Genomic DNA, 24,195 nt, shown 5'->3' with positions numbered 1-24,195 from the left:
TATAAACTGGGTTATTTATCTTTTTGTCATTGTTATTGAGTTGTAAATCTTCTTTATGGATCCTGGATATTTAACCCATATCAGGTATGTGATATACAAATATTCCCTCTCATTCTGATTGTCTTTTTACCTTCTTGACGATATCCTTCAAAACACAAATGTTTTTAATTTTCATTATGTCTAATCACCTATTCTTCCTTCAGGTGCTTGTGCTTTTTATGGCATGTTTAAGAAACTGCGCCTAATTCAAAGTCATAAAGATTTACACCTATGTTTTCTTCTAACAGCTTTAGTTTTAGCTCTTACATTTAGGTTTCTCATCAACCTGAATGAATTTTTGTATATGGTGTAAAGCAGATATCCAACTTCACTCCTTTGCATGTGGTTAAACAGTTGTTCCAGCACCACTGGTTGAAAAGACTTTTTTTTTTTTTTTCCCTTTTGAATGCTCTTGACCGCCTTATCAAAAATCAATTCCTTTTAAATGTATGCATTGACTCTGGACTCTCATCTCTATTCCATAGATTTGGAATCTGTTCCACAGATTTTCTATCCTTGTGCCAGTAACACACAGTCATGAATTCAGGAGATTTCTAATAAGTTTTAAAATTGGAAAGTTGAATCTTCCAACTTTGTTTTCCTTTTTCAAGATTGTTTTGGGTCCCGCACACTTTCATCGGAATTTTAAGATCATCTTGTCAATTTCAGAAAAAGAAAATCCAGCTGAGTTTTTAGTAGGGCCTATAATGAATCTGTAGGTCAATCTGTACTAAAATAAATTGTTTGTACATAACCTTCATTCATTTTCCCATTATGTCATATATGTCATTCTCTTAATGATCTGTAGCATTTCATAAATGCTGGATAATCCTTTACTGATTAGTTGTTTTGACACTATCTTCTACTGGTCTGTGGCTTATATTTGTTTATAATAATTTTAGTCATATGGAAATTATTGTTTTAATGCACTCAAATGTGTCAATCTTCTCCTACTTTATTTTGCTTCTTATGGCCACACCCCTGGTATATGGAGGTTCCCAGGCTAGGGGTGCAATCGGAGCTACAGCTGCTGGCCTATGCCACAGCCACAGCAATGTTGGATCCGAGCCCCATCTGCAACCTACACTACAGCTTACAGCAACGCCAGATTCTTAACCCACTGAGTGAGGCCAGGGATCAAATTGGCAGCCTCATGGTTCCTAGTTGCATTCGTTTGCACTGTGCCACGACAGGAACACCTTCTCCTTTTATGATTTGTTCTTTAAACCTCGCTTAAGAAAATATTTCTTAGACCTATGTCATAAAAATATTTTCCTATTCTATCTCCTGAAAGTTTTATGGTTTTCTTTTCACATTTAGGTTTTATTCCATTTGGGATTTGTTGTTATGGATGTGAAGGATGTGTCAAACTTTACTTCTTTTTAATGTAGAGGTAGCTGTTCAAGCACCATTTATTCATAAGCTCATTCTTTCCCTGACAGATTTCCCACACCTTCTATGTCTCTCTGTAAAATTTAATCATTTCTAGTTTAATTTCACTAAGATATAATCTTTTTCTTTTTCTTTCTTTCTTTCTTTTTTTTTTTTTTTTGGTCTTTTTAGGGCCACGCCCATGGCATATGCAGATTCTCAGGCAAGGGGCTGAATGGGAGCCACAGCCACTGGCCTACACCACAGCGGACAGCAGCACCAGACCCAAGCCACATCCATGACCTATGCTGCAGCTTGCCACAACACCAGATCCTTTAACGCACTGAGTGAGGCCAGGGATTGAACCTGTATCCTCATGAATACTAGTCAGGTTCTTAAGCTGCTGAGCCACAATGAGAACTCCATATATAATCTTCATTATTTCATTCTTTTGAAATTTGTTGAGGCTTATTTTATGGCCCGTAATATCATCAGTTTTGGGAAATGCAACATGGGCACTTGAAATAACCTGCACCCAGCTGCTACCATATATGCTATTTTATATATATATCAATGGGGTCAGTTGTTAAATGCGTTATTCAAATCTGCTGGCTATGTATTGATATTACTTTTGTCTGATTATCATTTAGAGAAGTCTGTTAAAATCTCTTATCACATGATTGCAGTACACTATAAATGTATTATAATTCATTTAGTTAAAAAAAATCTCCCATCACAATAGACTTGTACATTTCCCTTGAGATATTTCTATATATTTCTGCTTTGTTTGTTTTATGCATTTCAAGATTTTATGTACATCGCAATATACAATCATTATATTTTGTTGAATTGTTTAAAAATTATTTTCTAATTTTTTTGTTGAATTAACTTCTACAATTTTATAACTTTTACAATTGTGAAATTCCCTTTTATCTCTAGTAACATATTTTTCCTTCAAAGTCTGCTGTGTTTCAGATAACACAAGTACTCCAGTTTGTCTTTCTTTATTTTTGGGGGGATAATATTTGTATGATGTATATTTTCCAGTCTGTGATCTCTGCCTTTTAACTGAAAGAGTTAATTCATTTATATTTAATATAATTATAAACTTACATTTAAACTTACCATCTAATTATTTTTTAAATTTTATTCTGTCTACCTTCTCTCTCTCTCTCTTTTATTTTTTTCCAGCTGTCCTGCACATAAGGGCATACGGAGTTCCCAGGCCATGGATCGAATCCAAGTCAGAGTTGCAACCTATGCCACAGCTACAGCAATGCTGGACCCTTAACCTACTCTGCTGGGCCAGGGATTGAACTCTCATCCCTGCTGCTGTAGAGACAGCATTGATCCTGTTGAGCTATGGCAGCAACTCCTTCTTCTCTCTTTTATTGCATTCATTTAAACTGTTTGCTTTATATAATTTCATTTTCCCCATTTATTAGCTTGTTGGTTATACACTTTTTTTTTTTTTTTTTGCCACACCAACAGCATATGGAAGTTCCTGGGCCATGGATTGAATCCAAGCCACACCTGCAACCTACACCACAGCTGCAGTAGTGCCCAATCCTTAACCCACTGGGCAGGGCCAGGGGTTGAACACCCCGCTCCCCCCCCCCCCCCCCCCCCGACCAGAGAGACAGCGCTGGATCCTTAACCTGCTGAGCCACCATGGGAACTCCATTTATACAGTTTTTTTAACTGAATAAATTCTTGAATTCCAACACAGAACTACTAAATCAGAAACTGAGGTGGAATTTCTGATTTAGTGGGTACAGGATGGGATTTAAGAATGGGCATTTCCAACGAGTTCATAGATGTGCTGATGCTTCTCATCCACTGACCACACTTTGAGAACCAATGGTTTGGAGGAAGAAATTGACTAGATATAGATTAGTGAAGAGATACTGTAACAATCAAAGCAAATGATAATGTCTAGGACAGTGGTAGTGAAAATTGAAAAAGTAATAATACCAGAGAATAATGATACCACTGATAGTAACAAAAGATCCCAGAAAAGAAGTTTTAGAGATAAAGATGATTTTTCTCTTGCCATTTTTAATCCTTGTTAATAGAGAAAACAGAAGGCACGTATAATCAGAATAGAATATTTAACTCTCACTAAACAGTATTATCTGGTTTTCCATTCTTTAGAACTATTTTAAAATAAAGTTGTGCCAATAAAGACAATTATATAAATACATCTATTACACAGAAAAAACTGGATTAAACTTCTAAGATTTAGATTTTAATTTCCTAAGATTTAATTTCCTCTAATGAGATATAACATCAATATACATTGCTTCAATACTGTTAGATCATAACTAGTAAACTAGACATTGAATAAGCTTTCAAAGTTTTTTCAGTCTACTGCATCAGTTAGATGAATGGCACAGAAGAATTAGAATGGATATTTCTTCACACGTGCTTCAGTATACGGAGACTTTCTAATGACCCAATCTGCTGGATTCTGCTACACGACCAAGGAAATAAATGAAATAAATCTGCTTGTACTAGTTTATTTACAAAAATGGTCATAAATTTAAATAATTTAATAAACACATGGTTTTTGATTTTATAAGATGAGTTATTTTATTTTTGCTTTTTAGGGCCGCACTCGCGGCATATGGATGTTCCCAGGCCAGGGGTCGAATAGGAGCTACAGCGGCTGGCCTACACCACAGCCACAGAAACATGGGATCCGAGCCGCATCTGCAGCCTATACCACAGTTCATGGAAATGCCGGATTCTTAACCTACTGAGTGAGGACAGGGATTGAACCCGCAACCTCATGGTTCCTAGTTGGATTTGTTTCTGCTATGCCACGATGGGAACTCTAAGACTAGTTATTTTAAAAGAGGCTATTACTACAATTCAGAAGTACAAAATTTTACACATTGGGTTATGTGCCCTAGAGAATACCAAAGGCACAGCATGAGGCATGGTTAGAAACATATGTAAGATAAAAAACCATTCTGTTCAGTATTTTACTGTGAGTACTTATAGCAATTATAAACACACTGTTTAGGAACTCAACTGAATATGAAATTCCGCTAAAGAATGAAAAAAAAGTTTTCAACCCAAGGAAAATAAAACTTGACATCTCATTCATAAATGAGTACCAAAAACATTGTGGGTAAACAAAATCGACAACTTATAAAAAAAAAGCTTTATAATTCTGAGGCAAGTTTGTGATGAAACGTACGTATTTTTTCCCCGACTGTAACTAAAATATATTGTAACAATACAATTGTAAAAGTAAAAAAGTTTCTGATTAGTGTTTGAGATACATAATTTTGGGGGTTCCTACAAATAAATGAGATATTCATAAATAGCATTCATGGAGTTCCTGTTGCGGCTCAGCAAGTTAAGAAGCCAACAGAGTGTCTATGAGGATGAGGGCTCCATCCCTGGACTTGCTCAGTGGGTTAAGGATCCAGCGTTGCCGCAAGCTGAGGCGTAGGTCACAAATGTGGTTTGGATCCCAAGTTGCCATGGCTGTGGTGCAGGCCTGCAGCTGCAGCTTTGATTCAACCCCTAGCTGGGTAACTTCCATATGCTGCAGGTACAGCCTTAAAAAGAAAACAGCATCCACAAATGGACGTCAGAGATGGACTGCACAAGTATTCTCAGACTGGAAGATCCTAACAGCCTGCAGATTAGAGTGTTTCTAAAGAGCTGTAATACAGGTGGATATTATCTGACCAAGTTTTAAAATATCTAATCACAATAGTCACCTACTCAAAAGCCTTCTTTGTCTTCTATATTCATTTCCTATTGCTTCTGTAACATAAATTTCGTGGCTTAAAATAACACAAATTTATTATTTTATAATTCTGGAGGTCAGAATGCCCAAACAGGTCTCACTGAGCTAAAATCCAGACACTTGCTGGGCTGCATTTCTTTCTGGAGGCTCTAAGGGAGAATCCATTTTCTCCTTGCCTTTTCCCACTTCGTGGAAAATTCTGCACTCTTTGAATCATGGCCTCCTGTATTCACAGCTGTCAACAGTCAGTTGAGTCCTTCCCAAATTGCATCACTCTGATCTCTTCTTTCACATTTAAGGACCCTTGTGATTATACTCAGCCCAGAAGGGTAATCTCTCTATTTTAAGGTGAGCTGATTAGCAACCTTAAGTCCACCTGCAACCTAATTCGCTTCTGCTGTGTAACATAAGATACACACAGGTTCTGGGGATTAGGATGTAGACCCCTTTGGTAGGGGCATCATTCTTCCCACCAAGGCTCTCCAGTGTCCACCAAACCCGTCCTACCTGTCAAGAACCTGGACATTATCTGCGCCGATTTACTCTCCTGCCCTACCCCCAGGGCTCCACTCTTTGTCCACTGTGTTCCAGCCATACCAGTCTATCTGCTGATCCCCCAACACGCCGCATACTCCACAGCTCTACAACTCTCTCCTGGCCCCTTCTTTTCCTTGATGTTCTCCTCATTCCTTCTCGCCTTTCCTCCCAAGATGAAAATTCTATTCATTCTCAAAATTCATTCATTCTCCAGAAAGCCTTTCCCCTAGCCATTCCACTGTAGGTGTTCAAGTCATATATTGTTGGTACCTCCCTGTAGAACTTGGTGTTTTGCCTTGATAGTTACTTGTGGTGTTTTTTTTGTTTGTTTGTTTGTTTTTGGTCTTTTTGCCTTTTCTAGGGCCGCTCCCGCAGCATATGGAGATTCCCCGGCTAGGGGTCTAATCAGAGTTGTAGCCGCTGGCCCACACCAGAGCCACAGCAACTCGGGATCTGAGCCGTATCTGTGACCTACACCACAGCTCACGGCAACGCAAGATCCTTAACCCACTGAGCAAGGCCAGGGATCGAACCTGCAACCTCAAGGTTCCTAGTCAGATTCGTTAACCACTGCACCAAGATGGGAACTCCAGTTATTTGTATTCTTATCTCTTCTGCCAGATAAGGATCACCTTGAGTGGCGGAAACACAAGGATTCATCTTCACTTGTGTGTCAGGTAGGCCTATCTAAACCTGAACCCCCGCTTTTCAGGCACACTCCTACGTTACTTCTCCTCCAGCTTTCCTAATAAAATCATTCCCCTTCACCCAGCTGTGCTTGCCACAAACCTTGGAGCCATCCTCGATTCTTTCCCTCATTCCTCACATCCAATCTACCAGGGGACTTTATCAGGGCTACCCTGGATCTAAGTCACAATTACTGGGACTCCTTGTTTCCAATCTTGCCTCTGGTCATCTCACCCTGCACAAGTGAACATCCCTGGATGCTCACACACACAAATCCCATTTTCATCTCTGTGGCCAGAGGGATTGTTTACTTTTCTTTTTTTTTGGTCTTTTTTAGGGTCACACCCTAGCCACAGCAATGTGGGATCCGAGCTCCATCTGTGACCTACACCACAGCTCACGGAAATGCCGGATCCTTAACCCACTGAGCAGGGCCAGGGATTGAACCGCTGTCCTCATGGATGCTAGTCGGGTTCGTTACCACTGAGCCACAATGAGAACTTCATTTTTTAAAAGTCCAAGTCTGATTATATCTCAGACTTGCTTAATGTCAGATAGCTTACCATCATGCTTATCCTAGAATCCAAGGTCCTTATAATGTTCAATAAGGCCCTAGCCTCATCTCCCATTTTTCCTCTGCCTGCTTCATCCTCAGGGATCCTCACACAGGCCTGGCTGTCACTTGCCTCAGGGCCTTTGCACTTGCTGTTTCCTCAGCCTGTGGAATACTCTTTCTCTGGGTAGCTGTGTGGTTTATTCCTCTGTGTCCCTTAGGCCACTGATCATCCTCTCATGTTCTCTGAGTCTCTGTAGAAACATCACTTCATCAGAGCTACCTTCCCTGACCATCCTATGCAAAAGAGCAGCCCTTCATTCCTTCTGTCACTGTCTATACCTTCACTCTGTTTGAATTTTCTATACACACCTATCACTATATGACACTACATTGTAAGACTATTTCTTGTCTGTCTCTCTCCATCAAAATGTAAGCTCCATGAGGGCAGAGAATTTGTTTTGATCTCTAGATCCAACACACATAGCACAAAATAGGCTTTTTTTTTTTTTTTTTGTCTTTTGTTGTTGTTGTTATTGTTGTTGTTGTTGTTGTTGCTATTTCTTGGGCCGCTCCCGCGGCATATGGAGGTTCCCAGGCTAGGGGTCCAATCGGAGCTGTAGCTGCTGTCCTACACCAGAGCCACAGCAATGTGGGATCTGAGCCACGTCTGTGACCTACACCACAGCTCACGGCAAAGCCAGATCCTTAACCCACTGAGCAAGGCCAAGGATCAAACCTGCAACCTCATGGTACCTAGTTGGATTCATTAACCACTGCGCCACAATGGGAACTCCTGTCCTCCTGTTTCTTAACCAGTTCTTTGGTCAGAATAGATGCTGAAGAAGTATTAGAAGAACTGAATTTTATGCACATCCTCCAAATTAATTCATATTATCACCAGAGGGAAAAATAACCACAGTAAGCCAATTTTCCATGGAGAAATAAAGATTGCAGAAAAGTTGTCACAATTCAGATTAGCCTTTGATTACTTAATTGTGATATGCTGGATCTCCCTAGAGCACAAAGTACATCACACTGAATAGTTAATGTTCAAGAATGGAGTTCAGAAATTAATCTCAATTAATCTACACAGGGAATGTCTGAATGTCTGTGTGTCAGGGGGTGGGGGGCCCCCCTACACTTATATGTATGTGAAGGATACCAAGACGGTGACTAGGCCACAAAAATACCCTGTGGTAGTTACATCCAATTTCAAGGGATACATTTAAATCCTGAAGCCTTTTCCTGTTCTTGCCTAAGTTTTTCTGCTCTTCAATGCATTTCTCTTAGTTTTATAGCAGTACTGGTTTCTTAAAAACAAACTCTTGTCCTCCGTTTCCAGGTTTTTCATATCAGAGAAAAAAAAATCAAAAATAAAACATACAGCTTCTAATCACCTACTCTTTCTTGTTCCATATACAAGAGGCAGGCTTTAAAAATTCATCTTTTCTTTGCCATCCAATGTATACAACAAGGCAAAGAGCAAATGTCTGGAACTGCATAAGTTCATTTCATTTACATTAAACCAATTTTAAATGTTTGGAACTGCATGAGTTAATTTCATTTGCATTAAACAAATTTTAAATGATTCTCTTCTTTCAGAATTGCTTTGAGGAGTTCCCGTCATGGCTCAGAGGTTAATGAATCTGACTAGGAACCATGAGGTTGTGGGTTCAATCCCTGGCCTTGCTCAGTGGGTTGAGGATCCAGCGTTGCCATGATCTATGCTGTAGGTTGCAGACTCGGCTCAGATCCCGCGTTGCTGTGGCTCTGGCGTAGGCCGGCAGCTACAGCTCTAATTAGACCCCTAGCCTGGGAACCTCCATATGCCACGGGAGTGGGCCTAGAAAAGGCAAAAAGACAAAAAAAAAAAAAAAGAATTGCTTTGAGTCCCTACTTTGAGTTCCCTCTGTTTAGGAGCATCAGAAACATCATTTAACCTAAACAAACAAATATTAATCACAATGAATCCTTTGGGTTCTTATTTCACTTTTCTTGCACACAGATGAGTACATTTTCTAAGCCAGTGGGTTGTCGTTTTTTTGTTTTTTTGTTGTTTTTTTTTAACTGTTTCTAAAGATTAGAATCACTTGCAGAGCTTTTTTAAAAAAAAACACCAATGATGCCTAGGACTCACCCAAGACCAAATGTGAATTTCCTAAGCCTGGACCCAGGCATGAGAATTTCCTTTTAAAGTTCCCTCAGTCATTCGAATGTGTGGCCATGGTTGGGAACCAAAACTCTTAGCACATACAACTGTGAGTTACAAAGAGAGAATGCAGTGATGAGAATAGTAGCCAGAGGAAGCTGACTCCAAATTTAGATTTTGCTGTGGTCAATTCAAAGAACAGATCCTTGCCCTGTAGATAATTAGGACTTGATAATGAGGATAATTGACTTGAGTACTTTATTACATGACTGGACACAGTGACTGCTTTAGAAACAAGAATCTGATTCAAAACATAGATAAGTTGAACAGCACTTAAAGATATTTTAAAGAAACTCTTAGCCAAAGATCAAATTTATTCACACTATCTTCTTTAGGTTTAAGAAGTTATATGTTTGCAATATCCTTTCCCCTTCCCTGCTTTTTAATGTAACTACTGCAGCAAACCCAAGGGAGGGGAGAAAGTTCTTGTTCTCTTTTTCTAAGAAGGGGTTTCTCATATGGTTTCTTGTGGGAGTGGGACATGAAGAAATGAAGGGTGAAGGTAATTAGGATCCATGACACTAGGGAATCTAGACGTTGTACAAAGGGAGTGAGTAGGGGACTCAAGCTTTTAATAAAGAGGTAAGGTCTAGGTAGCCAAGATGCAACAGCAGTGGGCAATGGGTTTCCCCTACTTGCAAGCACACTGTGGAAACATTCTGCTTAGGTATGGGACTCTGGTACAATATTTTGGTTACGCTGAATTTTTCCATCACTAATTGCTTACAAGAATTTCCAAATTGAGTACTTAACTGCTCAAAAGTGGAAAGGTGACTGCAAAAGAACACACTTATGTTCTATAAACACTACAAGGCAATCATAATTTGGATAAAGAGACACACTGCTTTGGCTGAGGAAATCTTGAATAAATTGAGTATGCTGTTCGTCATTTTCTGTAACATTAATGTAGCTTTCTCCAGTTATGTCATTTCGTGAATATTTTACTTTATAAAATTTTATTTTGTCCAGATACATCTTCAAAATGATTGGTGCCAGGATCCAAATTGGCACTAGAAGAAAACTAATAATTTGCAACAAAAAGAGAGAGAGATCAAATCCCAGGATTACATAAAGCATTACCACTTCTTACAAGTGATTTAAAAGTCTATGTCCTAATGATCCCAATTTACGTTTTTGCCAGCTTCTTAAAAATTGCCTGGGAATTGCAAAGCAGTTTTTATGTAGTAAATTCTATCTTCTCAATGTCTTGACTAGGTATTAGCCACTTACTGACATATGTTTATGTACCTTATTAGCATCTGAACCAACTAATTAAACTAATTAGTAATGTTTCACCAATTATAACGCCACCCTCTAAATGATTAACTACCATATACTTTCTAAATCACTATTACTGCTTGGCACCTTTCTTTTACACTAATGGCTTAATCTTGAAAAAAAGTGATGTTTCTAAAACCTTGTAATTTATCTTGAAATTCCTGAGCATTGAACAGATTTTGTTAACATTCGAGACATTATTGCTGCTTCTTCAAGACTTTGAACATTATCTAAATTCTGTATTTCTATATTACCTGCTTATAAGCTGTCTTTATTTTTAAGGTGAATGACTATTCCTTTGTCATCTTTTTAAAGAAAAGTCATTTTGTTTAAAGGAATTAGCTTTTTAAAAGTTCCCAATTCAAGAATTTACTGTTTAGGAGACAAGACCAGGAGTTTTACTTTTAAAACACTGATACAGAATTTTATCTTTTGAATGATTATAATTATATCCCGTCACATTTAACAGAAAGTTTTCCTAGGTACAAAAGACGAATTAATCCCCTTTTAGATCGTTTTCTTGCTTGATCTTCAACCCGTGCTCTCACAAAGAGGGAAAATGTCAGTAACTTTAAAGACCAAGTCAGTAACTTTTAAGAGCAAAAAAGACCAAGAGAGGGGGAGAAAAAGAGAGGAAAAAAAAGAAAGGAAATCTTTCTTGCAAAACCAGGAGGAGTACTACAAAGCTCAATTAGTTCACAGACTGAGGACATTGCTTTTTATAAGTTTCTTCTCCACTGGGAACAGTTTTCTGAGTCCCCCTCTCTCTGCTCTCCATCCCCGGAGTCCTAACCAGGTTTTTCCTTTTTCGCTTGTGAGAACGAAAAAGTTACCAAGGAAGGAATATTCGGTACATTTCACGGAGGGTTTTCTATTTTCAGTAAGTTTTACCGTTCCGCAGATGGCTCCCAACTGTCCCTAGACACACAGAGTCACTAGGCTCCCTCTAGAGAATCTATTTCATGAAAACTAGGAGTCCGCTGTACCCGCCCTAAGTGAAGCCATAAAGAATTTCGCATTAGATTCCACGTCGTGTGTCGACCCACGAAAGCCCATCTTTGGACCCCAAGTTAAAAACGCCTGGCTAGAGTCAAAAGGCAAGGAAACCTCTAACATCTTTCAAGGGGCTAAAAGACCCCCTAGACCTTCTAAGGCGAATTCTAGACTCGGCCAGTGGAAGCTCGGACCTTGACCATGCGCCGGGAGTAGGTAGCTACGCACTGGCTTTAATCGTAGGGAAAGTTAACTTTCGGCTCCTTGCATTTCTCCGAAGCCTGTCCTGCAGGCGCCGAACCTAAGCTGGGCCAAGGCCTCAGAATCTGAGACCAGGCAAGACAGGTGTGTAAAGAAAGCCTCCGGGCACCAAGGGTCGCCGCACGCACACAAACCCTCCTGAAGGACCGGAAGCCCTGGGGGGGGGGGCTCTCCAACGTACTCACTCTTCCTTTGAGGTATAGCCTGCGGCGCTTTGTCGCCGGCTGGTAACGCGAGCACACTGCGAGCCACCTCGCTCAGGGTTTAACACTGAAGCTCCCCCAAACCTCAAGATCTCCGTAGGAGCGAGGCATTTCTCGCCGGGCGTCCTTACCTTGGGGTTGGTCAGGAGCTGGTGCTCGTCGCTGTGCAGTAGCGCCCTGGAGTTAGACTCGGAGTTGTTCACGTAGACCTGGACGCACGGGTACTGCGAGGTGCCCCTGCAGTCGGCGCCACAGGTGAAGGTGCACTCGAACACCTCGCCGATCTGCTGCACCGACAGCACCGTGCAGTTGGCCGCCGTGGCTTGCAGATCCTGCAGCGCGGGACTGAGCCAGCAGAAGCCGAAGATAAAGAGCGACACGACGCCGGAGATGATGAGAAACAAGCCGAGCCGGATGCTCTTGTCCTCGGCTTCCGTGTACTCGTAAGCCACCCGGAGCTTCGCCATCGCCCCCCACTCCCGGCGGCGGGCACGCTCCCCCCGCCCCCTCCCGCCCCCGGCTCCGAGCCTGACTGCCTCTGGCGGGAGGAGCTGCCGCCGCGCGACAGCAGGGGAGTGGGCGGCCAGGGGGAGCGCGCGAGAACAAAGGGGCCGAGGCCGGCGACGCCCCCGGCGGCGGCAGCGCCCCCCACCCCCCCACCCCGCCGCCGCCCGGGCCCGGGAGGCTCGCGGTGCGGTCGCGGCTTCAGAGCCTCCTGCACCCTCGGGCGCCAGGAGCGCACGGGCGGCTCCTGCCTCCAGCGCCCCCTGCCAGCCTCCGCCCCCGCGCTTTCCCCGCCTCCCCCACCCCGCCTCCTCTCGCCCGGTATCTCCCGGTCTCCATCTCCCGCCTGCAGCTGCTCCGCGGACCCGCGGGGCAGCTGCCCCAAGGGCAGGAGCGTCAGGGCTGAGGTGAACCCGGGGGCTCCTCCGGGCGGGAGGCGGCTCCGTCGGGCCCCACCCGCCGCCGACCTGGGCCCTCCCGCCCCGCCCAGGGGCGTCTCCCGTGGGCAAGGGAGAGTCGAGCACCCGGGATAGCGGTGGCTGGTGCTTGGGATCCTCGTTAAATGCCCTTGGAGGGACATTCGCGATGAAAGTTTAGGATTAATGTAATTTAACCAACGTGAAAGTTTAAAAAACAAAAACAAAACAACAAAAAAAGAGGGAGACGATGTAGTGCAAGTGGAGCGGCGGGAATTTTGAACGCCAAACGGGGACTGGTCAGCCAGCAGGGAGAGTGAGCCCGCAGCCAGGAGGTGGGCGCTCCAGGGGTAATGGGCCGCCCGGACCACGCGGACTTAGGTGGGAGCTCCCAGGCAAGCGGCCAGCTCTGGGGCGCGCCGCGAGGGGATCCAGCTGCCAGTTCCCACGCTTGGGGCGGGCGCGCGCGCGGCGGAGCGGGAGGCGTGACCCGCCGCCGCGCCCTCCCCGGCCCCCCACCTCCGGCGAGCGCGGTGATCGTCAGGCCTCAGGGTCCCGGAGCTCCCAACCGCCCCGGCGCAGCACGCGCCCCCTGGCCGCAGCCCGGCCCGGAGGGCGGCGGGAGGGGAGTGAAACAGGCTGAGTCAGACAGAGTTTGTGGTGGAGGCAACGCACGTGGGAGCAGGAGCCTGAGACTGGGAAGACCCAGGAAACTCGCTTCCTGGGTTTGGGTGGACCTTGCGGCAACTTAAGCCTCCGGCTGCGGGGTCCACCCCTACTCGATTTGCCCGAGGTTGGGGCTGATTGAGTAGGGGCCGAAGGAAACAGGTTCAGAGGCTTGCAGCCCTGGAAGAAGACATCCCACATTCCCCATCCGGGCTTCCCCTCGCTCCTGGCCTCCCCAAAACAGAACCTCTCTGTTCTGTCTCCCTCCTTAGGAGTCTTGCCACCTTTGGCCCATCTCGGAATTTGTAGATGAGCTTTCCAGGAGCTCTGTGCAAGACGATAGCGGCGTGCAGACCCACTTTGGGACAGGTACTGTTTCTGGAGCTTCATTCTGCTCTTCATTTTTCCCGATGGTCCCCTCCACCCCCAGCTCCCCACCTCGCCCGTGCATACCCTTCAGCTTCTATTCTTTTCGTGACCTTCAAAAATGAAAAAGTTAAGATTATCTTTCTCCAAACTGCACTTCTGTCAAAAATCAAACTTGGAGAACTATTTCGATTTAAATGTTGAAGAATCAGAATGTTCACTTCTTTCCAAATATATGAACATATCCTTTTCTTGACTTGCAAGTCGCAAATGAATGTACTCTTAATTAAATTCAGTTATGTTTTTGATGAATATGGAAACACCAAATCATGGAATTCTTGATCTTCCTTCTTGGATTTCAAATGTCACTTAACCGGTATTGTACCTTTCACCTGCAGTCCTGTTGTTCTGTAGTGCTCATTTATGCGGTAGCTAACTGTATTTCCAAGCAAGAGGTAAAGCAGGTTTAATTACAGGAAGACCCTAAGTGTTTTTCTAAATAAATTAAGAAGATGCAGGGTTTGGAAAACTTCCAGACCAAGAGGACACTTTGTACTTTCATATCTTTTAGTTTCTGAGGGACTAGATTTCTTTCCTTCTTTACCTAGGAATTATTTTCTTCCCTTTTTGTTGGCAAAAAAGACAGTTGTTAGTGATTATACACACTATCTGAAAGGGAAAGTGAGCTTAATAGTTGAAACAGCTTAACGTGAGATCACAGATTTTTAGCGTGAATCTTTTTCCTACAGCAGGTTATAATAATCTTCCTTTTCAAGAACCCTAAAGCCAATCGTAGATCTGAGGTAATGGTGAGCAAATAAGATCCAATTATTCTAGCTCTAATATGCTGAGCAACTTAACCTTGAGGCAGAATCAATTCCTGTAGGGCTTATAAAACATAGGGATGGAGGTGCCTAAAAATAATTTAATGAATATGATTCATTTTTCAATGATTCTAGAGCTCAAAGAGTTCTGTGAATGAACCCTTTGCCTCAAAACTGAAACAAGATGGTCTTCTAAGTATAGAGAACAAATATCAGAAAATTCTTTCTGAATTTAACCTAAATTCTTAAGAGCTTTTAAATCCGTTTTTTTCAAGTTCTGCATTTAGTCAGTTTCCTTTAATTATTCAAAAAGTATTTGAAGAAACTGTTGGCATCTAGCCTTATGTTCGTTAAACATTTACTTTTCTCCTCTTATTTCCCATTTTTAAATGAGCTTTCCTCTCTTCTGAACCTTTCATTATTTCACATACTTCTTACTGAAAATCAAACATATCAAAAGACTTTCCTAAATTTCTATGTTATCTTTAGGGGAACACTGCATTTGTTATTAATTTCACTTGAGGTGGGGCTGCCTTTTCACATTCCCAAGGAAGACTGGATGTGTCAGTCCTTCAGTATCTGAAAACAGGTCACCAATTGACTTTCTTAAGTTAGAATAGTAGTAAGAACCTTTGGGATGTCAGAGATGCTAAGCTCTGAGGTCATTGAGCATTTTGTTTCTTGGGGAGGGCAGAAGCGGCACAGGACAAAAAAAAAAAAAAAAAAAGCTAGTCTTTTCTTTGCATAGTTGTCCACCAATTAAAATTAAAACTGTAATATTCAGGACAGACCAACTTATTTGATGTGCATCACTGTCTACAGCAATGTTTTCAGGAGAATCATGGCCATGCCTTGTTGAAGCTCTTTCTGAAAGAAAAATAAAGCCTATCTAAACAAGGACATTAAAACCATTGTTATTTATCGTTTGTTGTCATGATCAGTATTCTTCAAGTATATGACTGATGTTAAAGTTGCAATATACAATTTCACATGTATATATACTTTTGTTAAAAACATTCTAAAAAGAAATACAGTAAGTAGGGTTTTGGTATCCTAGGACTAGAAGGGAATTTGGAGTGTTGGGGAAATGTTTATACATAGTTTTAAAAATTGACACATTTCATATTATGAAGTGTTTTAATAACAAGTTGCAATATATAGGTGAGAGAATTAATACTGTATCATCAACTTTTCTCATTAAAATTCACGTTCTGGATAGGTTTTACACATTTGCAACTGGAATAATTAGATAAGAATAAATATGAATGAATGCATGAACAAAAAATATAGAAAATTTTTATCTTTTCTTTTTCATTTAGTTTTATAACTTTAGATTTTGTCATTGTCACAGAAAATTGTTTCCTTTTTATTTAGTCTTAACTTAAAAAATGCTTATAGTTGTACTAAGTTATTTCTAGCTTGCTGATATATGCTTGGTTGTGACTGTTAAATATGTTATTAGCATCAGAATTTTAAATTTGAAATAAATTTCCTATGTGGCCACTATCTTTTCTAATTATTTTATTTTTTCTTGTCCATAAACTTTACCTATGGTATTGAGATATAATTATTATTGACAACACTACTTACTATTTCTAGATATTTATAATCATAGTAGAACAGGAAGGGATCTTAAATACTACCTAGTTAAGTATTAAGCAGAAAAGGAAGCATTTTGCAAAGGAAGACTTTGCATTTTGTTTGAAATAGTAAAGAATGATTATTAAAAATATTTTGAACTTTTCAAAGTTCAAATTTGTTTGCATACAGCCTTTATCTTTGCAGTTGAGAAAGAAAAGCAAAAAGCACATATTAGTAAAGTCATAATACTGTACTGGAAGTGCTGGCTGGATTTCTTAAATACTCACCACCTATCAGTCTTCCATGTTGAGAGAAGCGAACCTCTGTGGAAGTTTATATACACATATGTAGGAAATCAGCTTTGAAATTAGAAAGCAAGAAGCCAAGTGGTTTTAATCTCAACTTTAACAGTAAATAGTTGGATATAATTGATGTTTCTTAGATTATCTCTTCCTGCTCATCCAAAAGGGTTGGACTAGAAGATAGTTTTAGCATTTTATTCTTTTTATTTCAAGTTGATTTGGTTTTTCCCATGTTCTTCAGAAACTTAGGTATTACTCTCTAAGAACACCTAGTTCTGTTAAGAGATCTTTTAATAATTCCAAAATATGGGAGTTCCCTGGTGGCCTAGCAATTAAAGGCCCAGATTTGTCACTGCTGTGGCATGAGTTCCATCTCTGGCCTGGGAACATCCACATGCTGTACAGGTGCATCCCCCCCAAATAATAATAATTCCAAAATATGGAGAGCACCCTCCTGGTACAGCGACTAACAGGGAGAGCATTACTCTTTGGAGAAGTGGATCTACATCTACTGAACACCTACTGCAAGCAAATGCTCTAATATAATCTTCCCATGAGATTAAAAGAAACAAGATAAAGTAATTTTTCCAAGATTGCACATATATTGACTATTCCAGATTAAAAGTCCCATTCTTTTTCTACTCTATTATGCCATCTCTAAGAAATTGCTGTATTTAGTTAAAAAAAAAAAAGTAGGTAATACAAATGGATTCAAAATATGCTTATATACTTAGGCTTGGTCAAAATCCACATCATGAAGCCTGACTATGAAGGGAGGCAGTGGATAGAGAATGATGGAGCTGATGATTTAATCTGGTCCTTTTATTTAATTTTACTCTGAATCACTTGTGTTGAAAATAACTTTTTTTAGATGCATAGCAAATATAAGTAGTACTGTTTTAGGCAGGAGAGGGAGATTAAGTGTAGTTTTTAGGTTTCAGAGAGGCTTGTTAGAAATTTAAGCTATTCAAAGTAGAAGTAAACACTTCTAGACAACTAAATGTTAATGTAAGTCAATAAATATTTATAGGGTAGAAGAAAAGCTTATCCTTAGCTTAATGCAGGGAATCATCTAATACTTCTAATAATAGTTTTCTTGGTTTTGCTTGGCTATTTCCAGTGATGAAAATTTCATTAACTCTTAATGCTATTCATTCGATTTTTGGACCTTTTAAAACATTATGATGTAGTACTTTTTTTTTTTTTTTCCTTTTTATGGCCACACCTGTGGCATATGGAAGTTCTGGGCCAGGGATCAAATCAGAGCTGCAGATGAGATGAACACCACAGCCACAGTAACACCAGATCCTTAACTCCCTCAGAAGGGCCAGGGATTGAACCTGTATCCTCAGAGACACTGTCATGTTTTTAACCTGCTGAGCTACTCTGATGTAGTACTTTCCTATAAATTGAAATCTGCCTTGCTGTAACATCCATGTAAATGTCTTTTCTCCTCTGGTGTTATATAGGTTAAAGATACAAATAACTTCACTTCAGATGTGGGCAGACAACTATTATGTCCTTAGACCTTTTCTTCTTATGCTAATCTTAAATTTCTTCAGTATTCTCTTTTGATACGGTTTAGAAAACTAAGGGTATATCCTTCCCTCAAAATGCTAAGAAAAATAGGTAATTCAAAGTTGGAAAGGATGTTTTAACATTCTCTAACCAAAAGTCTGCACCTTTCTTTTCCGTGTTATTGAGCCTACAAACATTTCTAGGATGGTGGATTTTGTTGTTTATTAATTAACAGTATCATTGCAAAATGACCTTAGCTTATCTTCATTGGACAGAATTGAGATTTCGAAAAGTGATGTGCGGCTGAACTAACATTCAAATATTAAATCATTTAGGGTAAGCTGAAAAAAATTATATAAAACTTTTTTTTTTTGGCAGTACCTGTGGAAGTTCCCAGGACAGGGATCGAACCCGTGTCATGGCAGTGACCCAAGGCACTGTAGTGTGACAATGGTGGATCCTTAACCCACTGCATCACAAGAGAATTTCCTATACAACTTTAGATTTTAAAAAAGGGAAACCTGGAAATAACCTTTTGTGAGCAGACTAACATATGACTTGCATTTTTAAAAACTGAGCTATAATATTCACTCAATAAAAGGACATAAATATGTTTTATATTTGAAGAATATTAACCATTTGAAGATAAATTACTTAAAACATTAAAAATTAAAAAAATCAAACATGTCTGATTCCTAAGAGTGGAAATATTTAACAGCTCAAATTTTCAGACCATTTTTCATGCAACTATTACATATGGTAATTAAAACTACGTCTTAAAATAAAATGTTCAGAATGTAACAGATTTAAAGGTAGCTTCAAAACATTCTGGCTGCCCCAAATCTTTATTTTTATACAAAGGATGAAACTATTTATGTCATTCCTGCATGTAATATTTTCTCGTTGAGCTGTATATTTTTGAATAATCATCGGTGTTCAGTTTAAGTTTTTTCACTATAAATGAGTATCAGTTGGGCTGGTCCTAAGAATAATCAACTATACCCAGCCATTTGTTGAGATCATAACACCCTTGAAATTTGATGCATTTCTTCCAAAATGTTTAAAGAACTTTTCATTCCTAAAATTAACTGCAGTATATACTAGAGAATAGATTGGTTTGGAAGAAAAACATCGCTTGTTAAAAGTTTTAAAAATTGAATTATGTGGCCAAAATGCTACTTTGACTAAATACAAATGCAGGTTACCAGAACATTATGTTTTAGAATATGTTAATGAAAATTAATAGACTACCTCTGATTCGTAGTGAATAATTCTGTTTTCCTCACCTAGTGTCTTCAATTGTTGCTTAAAAGGAACTACCACTTGGGGCATAAATAGGGTGTTTTATTTCACCTTTTCTAACAAAAATGTCAAAATATATCTGTGGTGTGGTAGATGTCTATAACGCCTTGGAAATGAAAATTAACATAGTTTATTAGCTGAAGTATTTTGGCAAGTGCCAAGTGGTGGTCTTAAGCTATTAGACTGTGTGATAATTTGGGTTTTCAACAGAGATAAGAAATTATGACAATGAAGATTATCATTGGAGTTCCCGTTGTGGCGCAGTGGTTAACGAATCCGACTAGGAACCATGAGGTTGCGGGTTCGGTCCCTGCCCTTGCTCAGTGGGTTAAGGATCTGGCGTTGCCGTGAGCTGTGGTGTAGGTTGCAGACGAGGCTCGGATCCTGCGTTGCTGTGGCTCTGGCGTAGGCCGGTGGCTACAGCTCCGGTTCAACCCCTAGCCTGGGAACCTCCATATGCCGCGGGAGCGGCCCAAGAAATAGCAACAACAACAACAACAACAACAAAAAAGACAAAACACACACACACAAAAAAAGATTATCATTGTACATTTCCAAGGAGTCATGTAAATAACTGAGGGAAAACTGTGTGGCAAACATCTGAAAGTGATTAGCTTTTTAAACCGAATATTGAATTCTTATATCATTAAAATCTTGTCAGGTCATAATATTTATACAATAGGATGACTGGATTTTTAAAAAAACTTTACAGTTGATGGACATAGAATTGATAATGCACATAGTTGCCCTTAGCAGTTTTTATGCATACAAACTGAAGTGGAAATCTAAGATCTAGCAAAAATATCCCTAGGAGATGCTTTAAAAAAAAAAAGAAAAGCATCTTTGCTGTTATATTTGGAAATGGACTTAGCTTTCCTCATATTCTGCTCTAATAAATACTATCAATCCCTGGCCTCGCTCAGTGGGTTAAGGATCTGGCGTTGCCCTGAATTATGATGTAGGTCGCAGACACGGCTCAGATCTGGTGTTGCTGTGGCATAGGCTGGCAGCTGTAGCTCAGAGTGGACTTGATCCCTAGCCTGGGAACTTCCATATGCCTTGGGTGTGGCCCCCAAAAGACAGATAGATAGATGAATAAGTAAATAGGCCTAAAAATCCACGTGTTTTTTTTTTTGCTTTTAAGGGCTGCACCCACAGCACATGGAGGTTCCCAGGCTAGGGGTTCAATCGGAGCTACAGCTGATGGCTACAGCAACTCAAGATCCAAGCCGCATCAGGGACCTTCACCACAGCTCACAGCAATGCCGGGTCCTTAACCCACTGAGGGAGGCCAGGGATGGAACCCGCAACCTCATGGTTCCTAGTTGGATTCGTTTCCACTGCACCACAATGGGAACTTCTAAAATCGATGTTTCTAACATGCTTCCCAGTAGATTCTCATGCACGTTAAGTTTGAGAATTACCTAACTATAAGTTAACTTTGGTGGGTTCCTACAGCTATCTCAATCCAAACTGAACTTGTTATAATCAAATTTAATGACTACTTTTTTGTAAGAAATAGGATTATTGCTTAATCTGACTTTTGTATTCACTACTGTGGCATTGAACAGGAGATCCCACACTAATGCAATGTATAATTTCAGGCTGAAATTCACTTTGAAATTTAAAACTCTCTCTTCCCTCCTTTGAATGCAGAACTACATGCATACAAACATACATACATAAGTCTGGTAAATATACACATACATATGATTTACTATTTGTTGTGCTTTACTAATGTCTTTTATGTTCCTATTCTGAAATTTTTTTTTGAAAAAGAGGTAAGTTGAGTAAAGTTGTCTTAACTCTTTTGATTAAATTTCTTTCCAGAGACATTGCACTAATTGGAAGTAACCTTACCTACGAATCAGCACATTTTAGATTAGGTCAGTGTTTTAAGTATGTAATTTTTAGCCCTGATAACATATTCTTCAACTTCAGATCAAAAAAAGGATAGGAACGTTTATTATTAAAAGAGCTGAAGAGGCCTAGCCTGGAAGTTATCAAATCCAGCATTTTACTCAAAAAGGTAGTCTTCTCGATAGCCATTCTGACAGTCACCTAGTTTCTGCATTTTTGTTGATGGAATCACTTTATGAAGCATTTAATACTATGGGATAGTGCCTTAATATAGAGGACCAAAAATCTGTCTTAACTTCCACCAGCTGGTTGGAGATTTGCATTTAAGTCCTTCCTATATTTGAAGACAGCTGTCAAGTCTCCCCTTAGTTGTCTGTTGTCTCTTCTCCAGTCTACATCTCATTAACTCACTTCTTCCCCCACATGGCATCTTTGAAAATGCTATGCATTTTGTAGTTGGTGGCCTGTCATAGTTTAATCGAACTACTTCCTTAGTGGTACACAAAATAATGCTGTACCTTAAAAACTGCAGCTGTAGCTCCTATTAAACCCCTAGCCTGGGAACCTCCATGTGCAGAGTGTGGCCCTAAAAAAACAAACAAACAGAAACAAACAAAAAACCTGTTAGCAATTAGGTTGAAGTATCCCACTTCACCTTTTTCAATGACAGAAACTTTCAAAACATCCAGTTTAACTTATACACAGAATACTGTCCAGCTAGTCTTTCTTCAGTTATGTTATATGAGGTTGAATTTAGTGCCTTACAAACCAAATCATTTCAAAATCTCAATTACTTGTTACATTTTAGTATTGTGCTAAAATCTTTCTTATTGGTGTGGTTCTGCCCTTCAGTTACACAAATGAATGTCTGTCTTTGACAACTTTTGAGTTTGATGCTTGAAGATAGACATTCTTTCCAAAGTTGATTCTCTAATGCTAAGCATTGCTTCTTTCTGGGTTGTTTTTAATGGTATTTTAAATTTAATGTATAATGAGGATACTCAAAAACCTACCTCATGCTGCTATGCTCTAGACAGAACACATTAATACATGTAAAACGCTTAGTATGTTGCTTGGTAGCTAGGAAGCATGCCACATTTTTTTTCTGCCTTCCCAGTCATGGCAGCTCTTAAAATATTGCAGGCTTCCTGTCTCATTCTAAGCATTATACTTTTGTTAATGTTGTAGATAACATAAGTATTTTTGGCAATGAAATTACAATTTATATAATTTACATTGATCTACAAATGAGCCACTCTTAAGCCATAGTGTATTCCACCATCCTTTATTCTTTTAGCAACCAGAGTGCAAAACTAATTATTCTGATGCAATGTATCCTATTTGATGTAACTTAAAAAAAAAAAGAGCTAGATTTAGATTCCAGTTTTGACTTCCAATGTGTTTATTTTCTTCATCTCCTAAATTTGTCACCTAACTTATGGTATGATCTAATTCACTGGTAATGCTAGTGGCAAGGTTCTGTGACACTGAAATATGTCTGGCTTATCTCATTTTCCAGACCCCCCCCCACCCCTTTTTTTGCTTGCTCGTTTTTTTTTTTATGGCTGTACTCTTGGCATGTGGAAGTTCCTGGATTAGGGGTTGAATCAGAGTCACTAGAGTCAAATGCTTAACTCTATGTGCCACAGTGGGAATTCTTTCCAGAGACTTTTAATAGAACCAGTTACTAGGTATTCCTCTGTCTTATTTGTTAACAAATTATGGTTATGAAAATGTTAAATACATCCCCTTTCTTTACACAAATGCACATTAGGTTTTTTGTAACTTTTTTTTTCTTTCCAAAATTGATGCTATTAAGCAAATTAAGTTAAAATAAACGAGTCCTCCTTTGTAGCCATGTTCAGATGCCAAAGAGTGGAAGAGTTATGGTTTTGGAATCAAGGAGGTTGGAGGAAGGACCAGCTAGAAAGGGCAGAGTGGGAAAAATTTGAACGTTCTGAAAGGTAACAAAAATGCTTCAAAAGATTCTTTTAAAAATGGAACTATAGCAAACAATAGTAAATTATTTCAAAGCACAATGCTTTAATTTGGACATGTTATTTTCAAATTGAAATTATCAGTTTATATCATTCAACCAACATGTATTTATCAAGTAAGCACCTACTTGTGTTCCAAGTTTAGTGGCAAAAAGGAAGACCAGTTAAATGGTTTATATACTGTAAGAATTTAAATAAATTTTCAATTCTTAATTAAAATTTGTTATATCTAAGGAAAACTATCTGTGCAGTGAAAAAAATCCCTGACGATGGAGTTTATCATAGTAAGTATCACAAGGCATAGAATATATCTGAAACTAAATTAAATCTAAGAAAATATGAAATATTGGTTTAGATCAACTTCTATACATGTATAACCACGTTATAAAACCAAGAACTATAATTGTGTTACATGAAAGAGTTTAATATAGTATTTTAGAGATTTCGATAGAATTTTAAAACTTGGATTTGAAGTCAAGCGTATGGTAATTTCTATTATTAAGTTATTATTTTGATGATTTCAGAAAACTGGAAAGGTGTGTGCTTAAAACTTTGAATATGGCATTTAAAACAAAGAACTAGAGCCAAGACAAACCACTAGATATGAGCTATCTTGTTTTCCTGAGTCATTCACACAGTACTAATCACGATGGTGGTGACACTTTATACTGTTATGTTTATACTCCTAAGAATAAAGATCTCTTTCCATTTTCTTTTATTCTTTCCACCTGTTTCTTACGATTATGTAGGAAAAGGTACATTTTACCAAGTAAATTATTATGAAAAAAGGTAATGTTTGTTTTTAAGAAATATATTTCTAGGATTTGACTCTAGTTTACCTCAAATGTGGTGTGTTGTGAAGGTTTTTGGCACAAAAGTCAAACTATAATTACGTAAGTGCTCTTTTTTTCCTACAGAAGAGATGCTTTGGTTTAAGTCTGAAAGATTAAAAATCCTCA

The 24,195-nt window shown here is 39.5% G+C and overlaps 1 protein-coding gene across 1 annotated transcript in view; it reads right to left on the bottom strand.

Annotated features, from left to right (window-relative positions):
• The window catches only part of KCNMB4 (potassium calcium-activated channel subfamily M regulatory beta subunit 4), a 73,887-nt gene extending 61,199 nt beyond the window's left edge, over positions 1-12,688 (bottom strand). Inside the window, exon 1 of the mRNA XM_047787196.1 lies at positions 12,032-12,688. Within this exon, the coding sequence (XP_047643152.1) occupies positions 12,032-12,367 (336 nt within the window). The 5' untranslated portion in view covers positions 12,368-12,688. The remainder of the gene's footprint in view (positions 1-12,031) is intronic.
• Positions 12,689-24,195: the final 11,507 nt, after the last annotated feature.

This window comes from Phacochoerus africanus, chromosome 7 (genome assembly GCF_016906955.1).
Source record: "Phacochoerus africanus isolate WHEZ1 chromosome 7, ROS_Pafr_v1, whole genome shotgun sequence".
NCBI lineage: Eukaryota > Metazoa > Chordata > Mammalia > Artiodactyla > Suidae > Phacochoerus > Phacochoerus africanus.
This window is presented reverse-complemented; position numbering and strand designations above follow the sequence as displayed.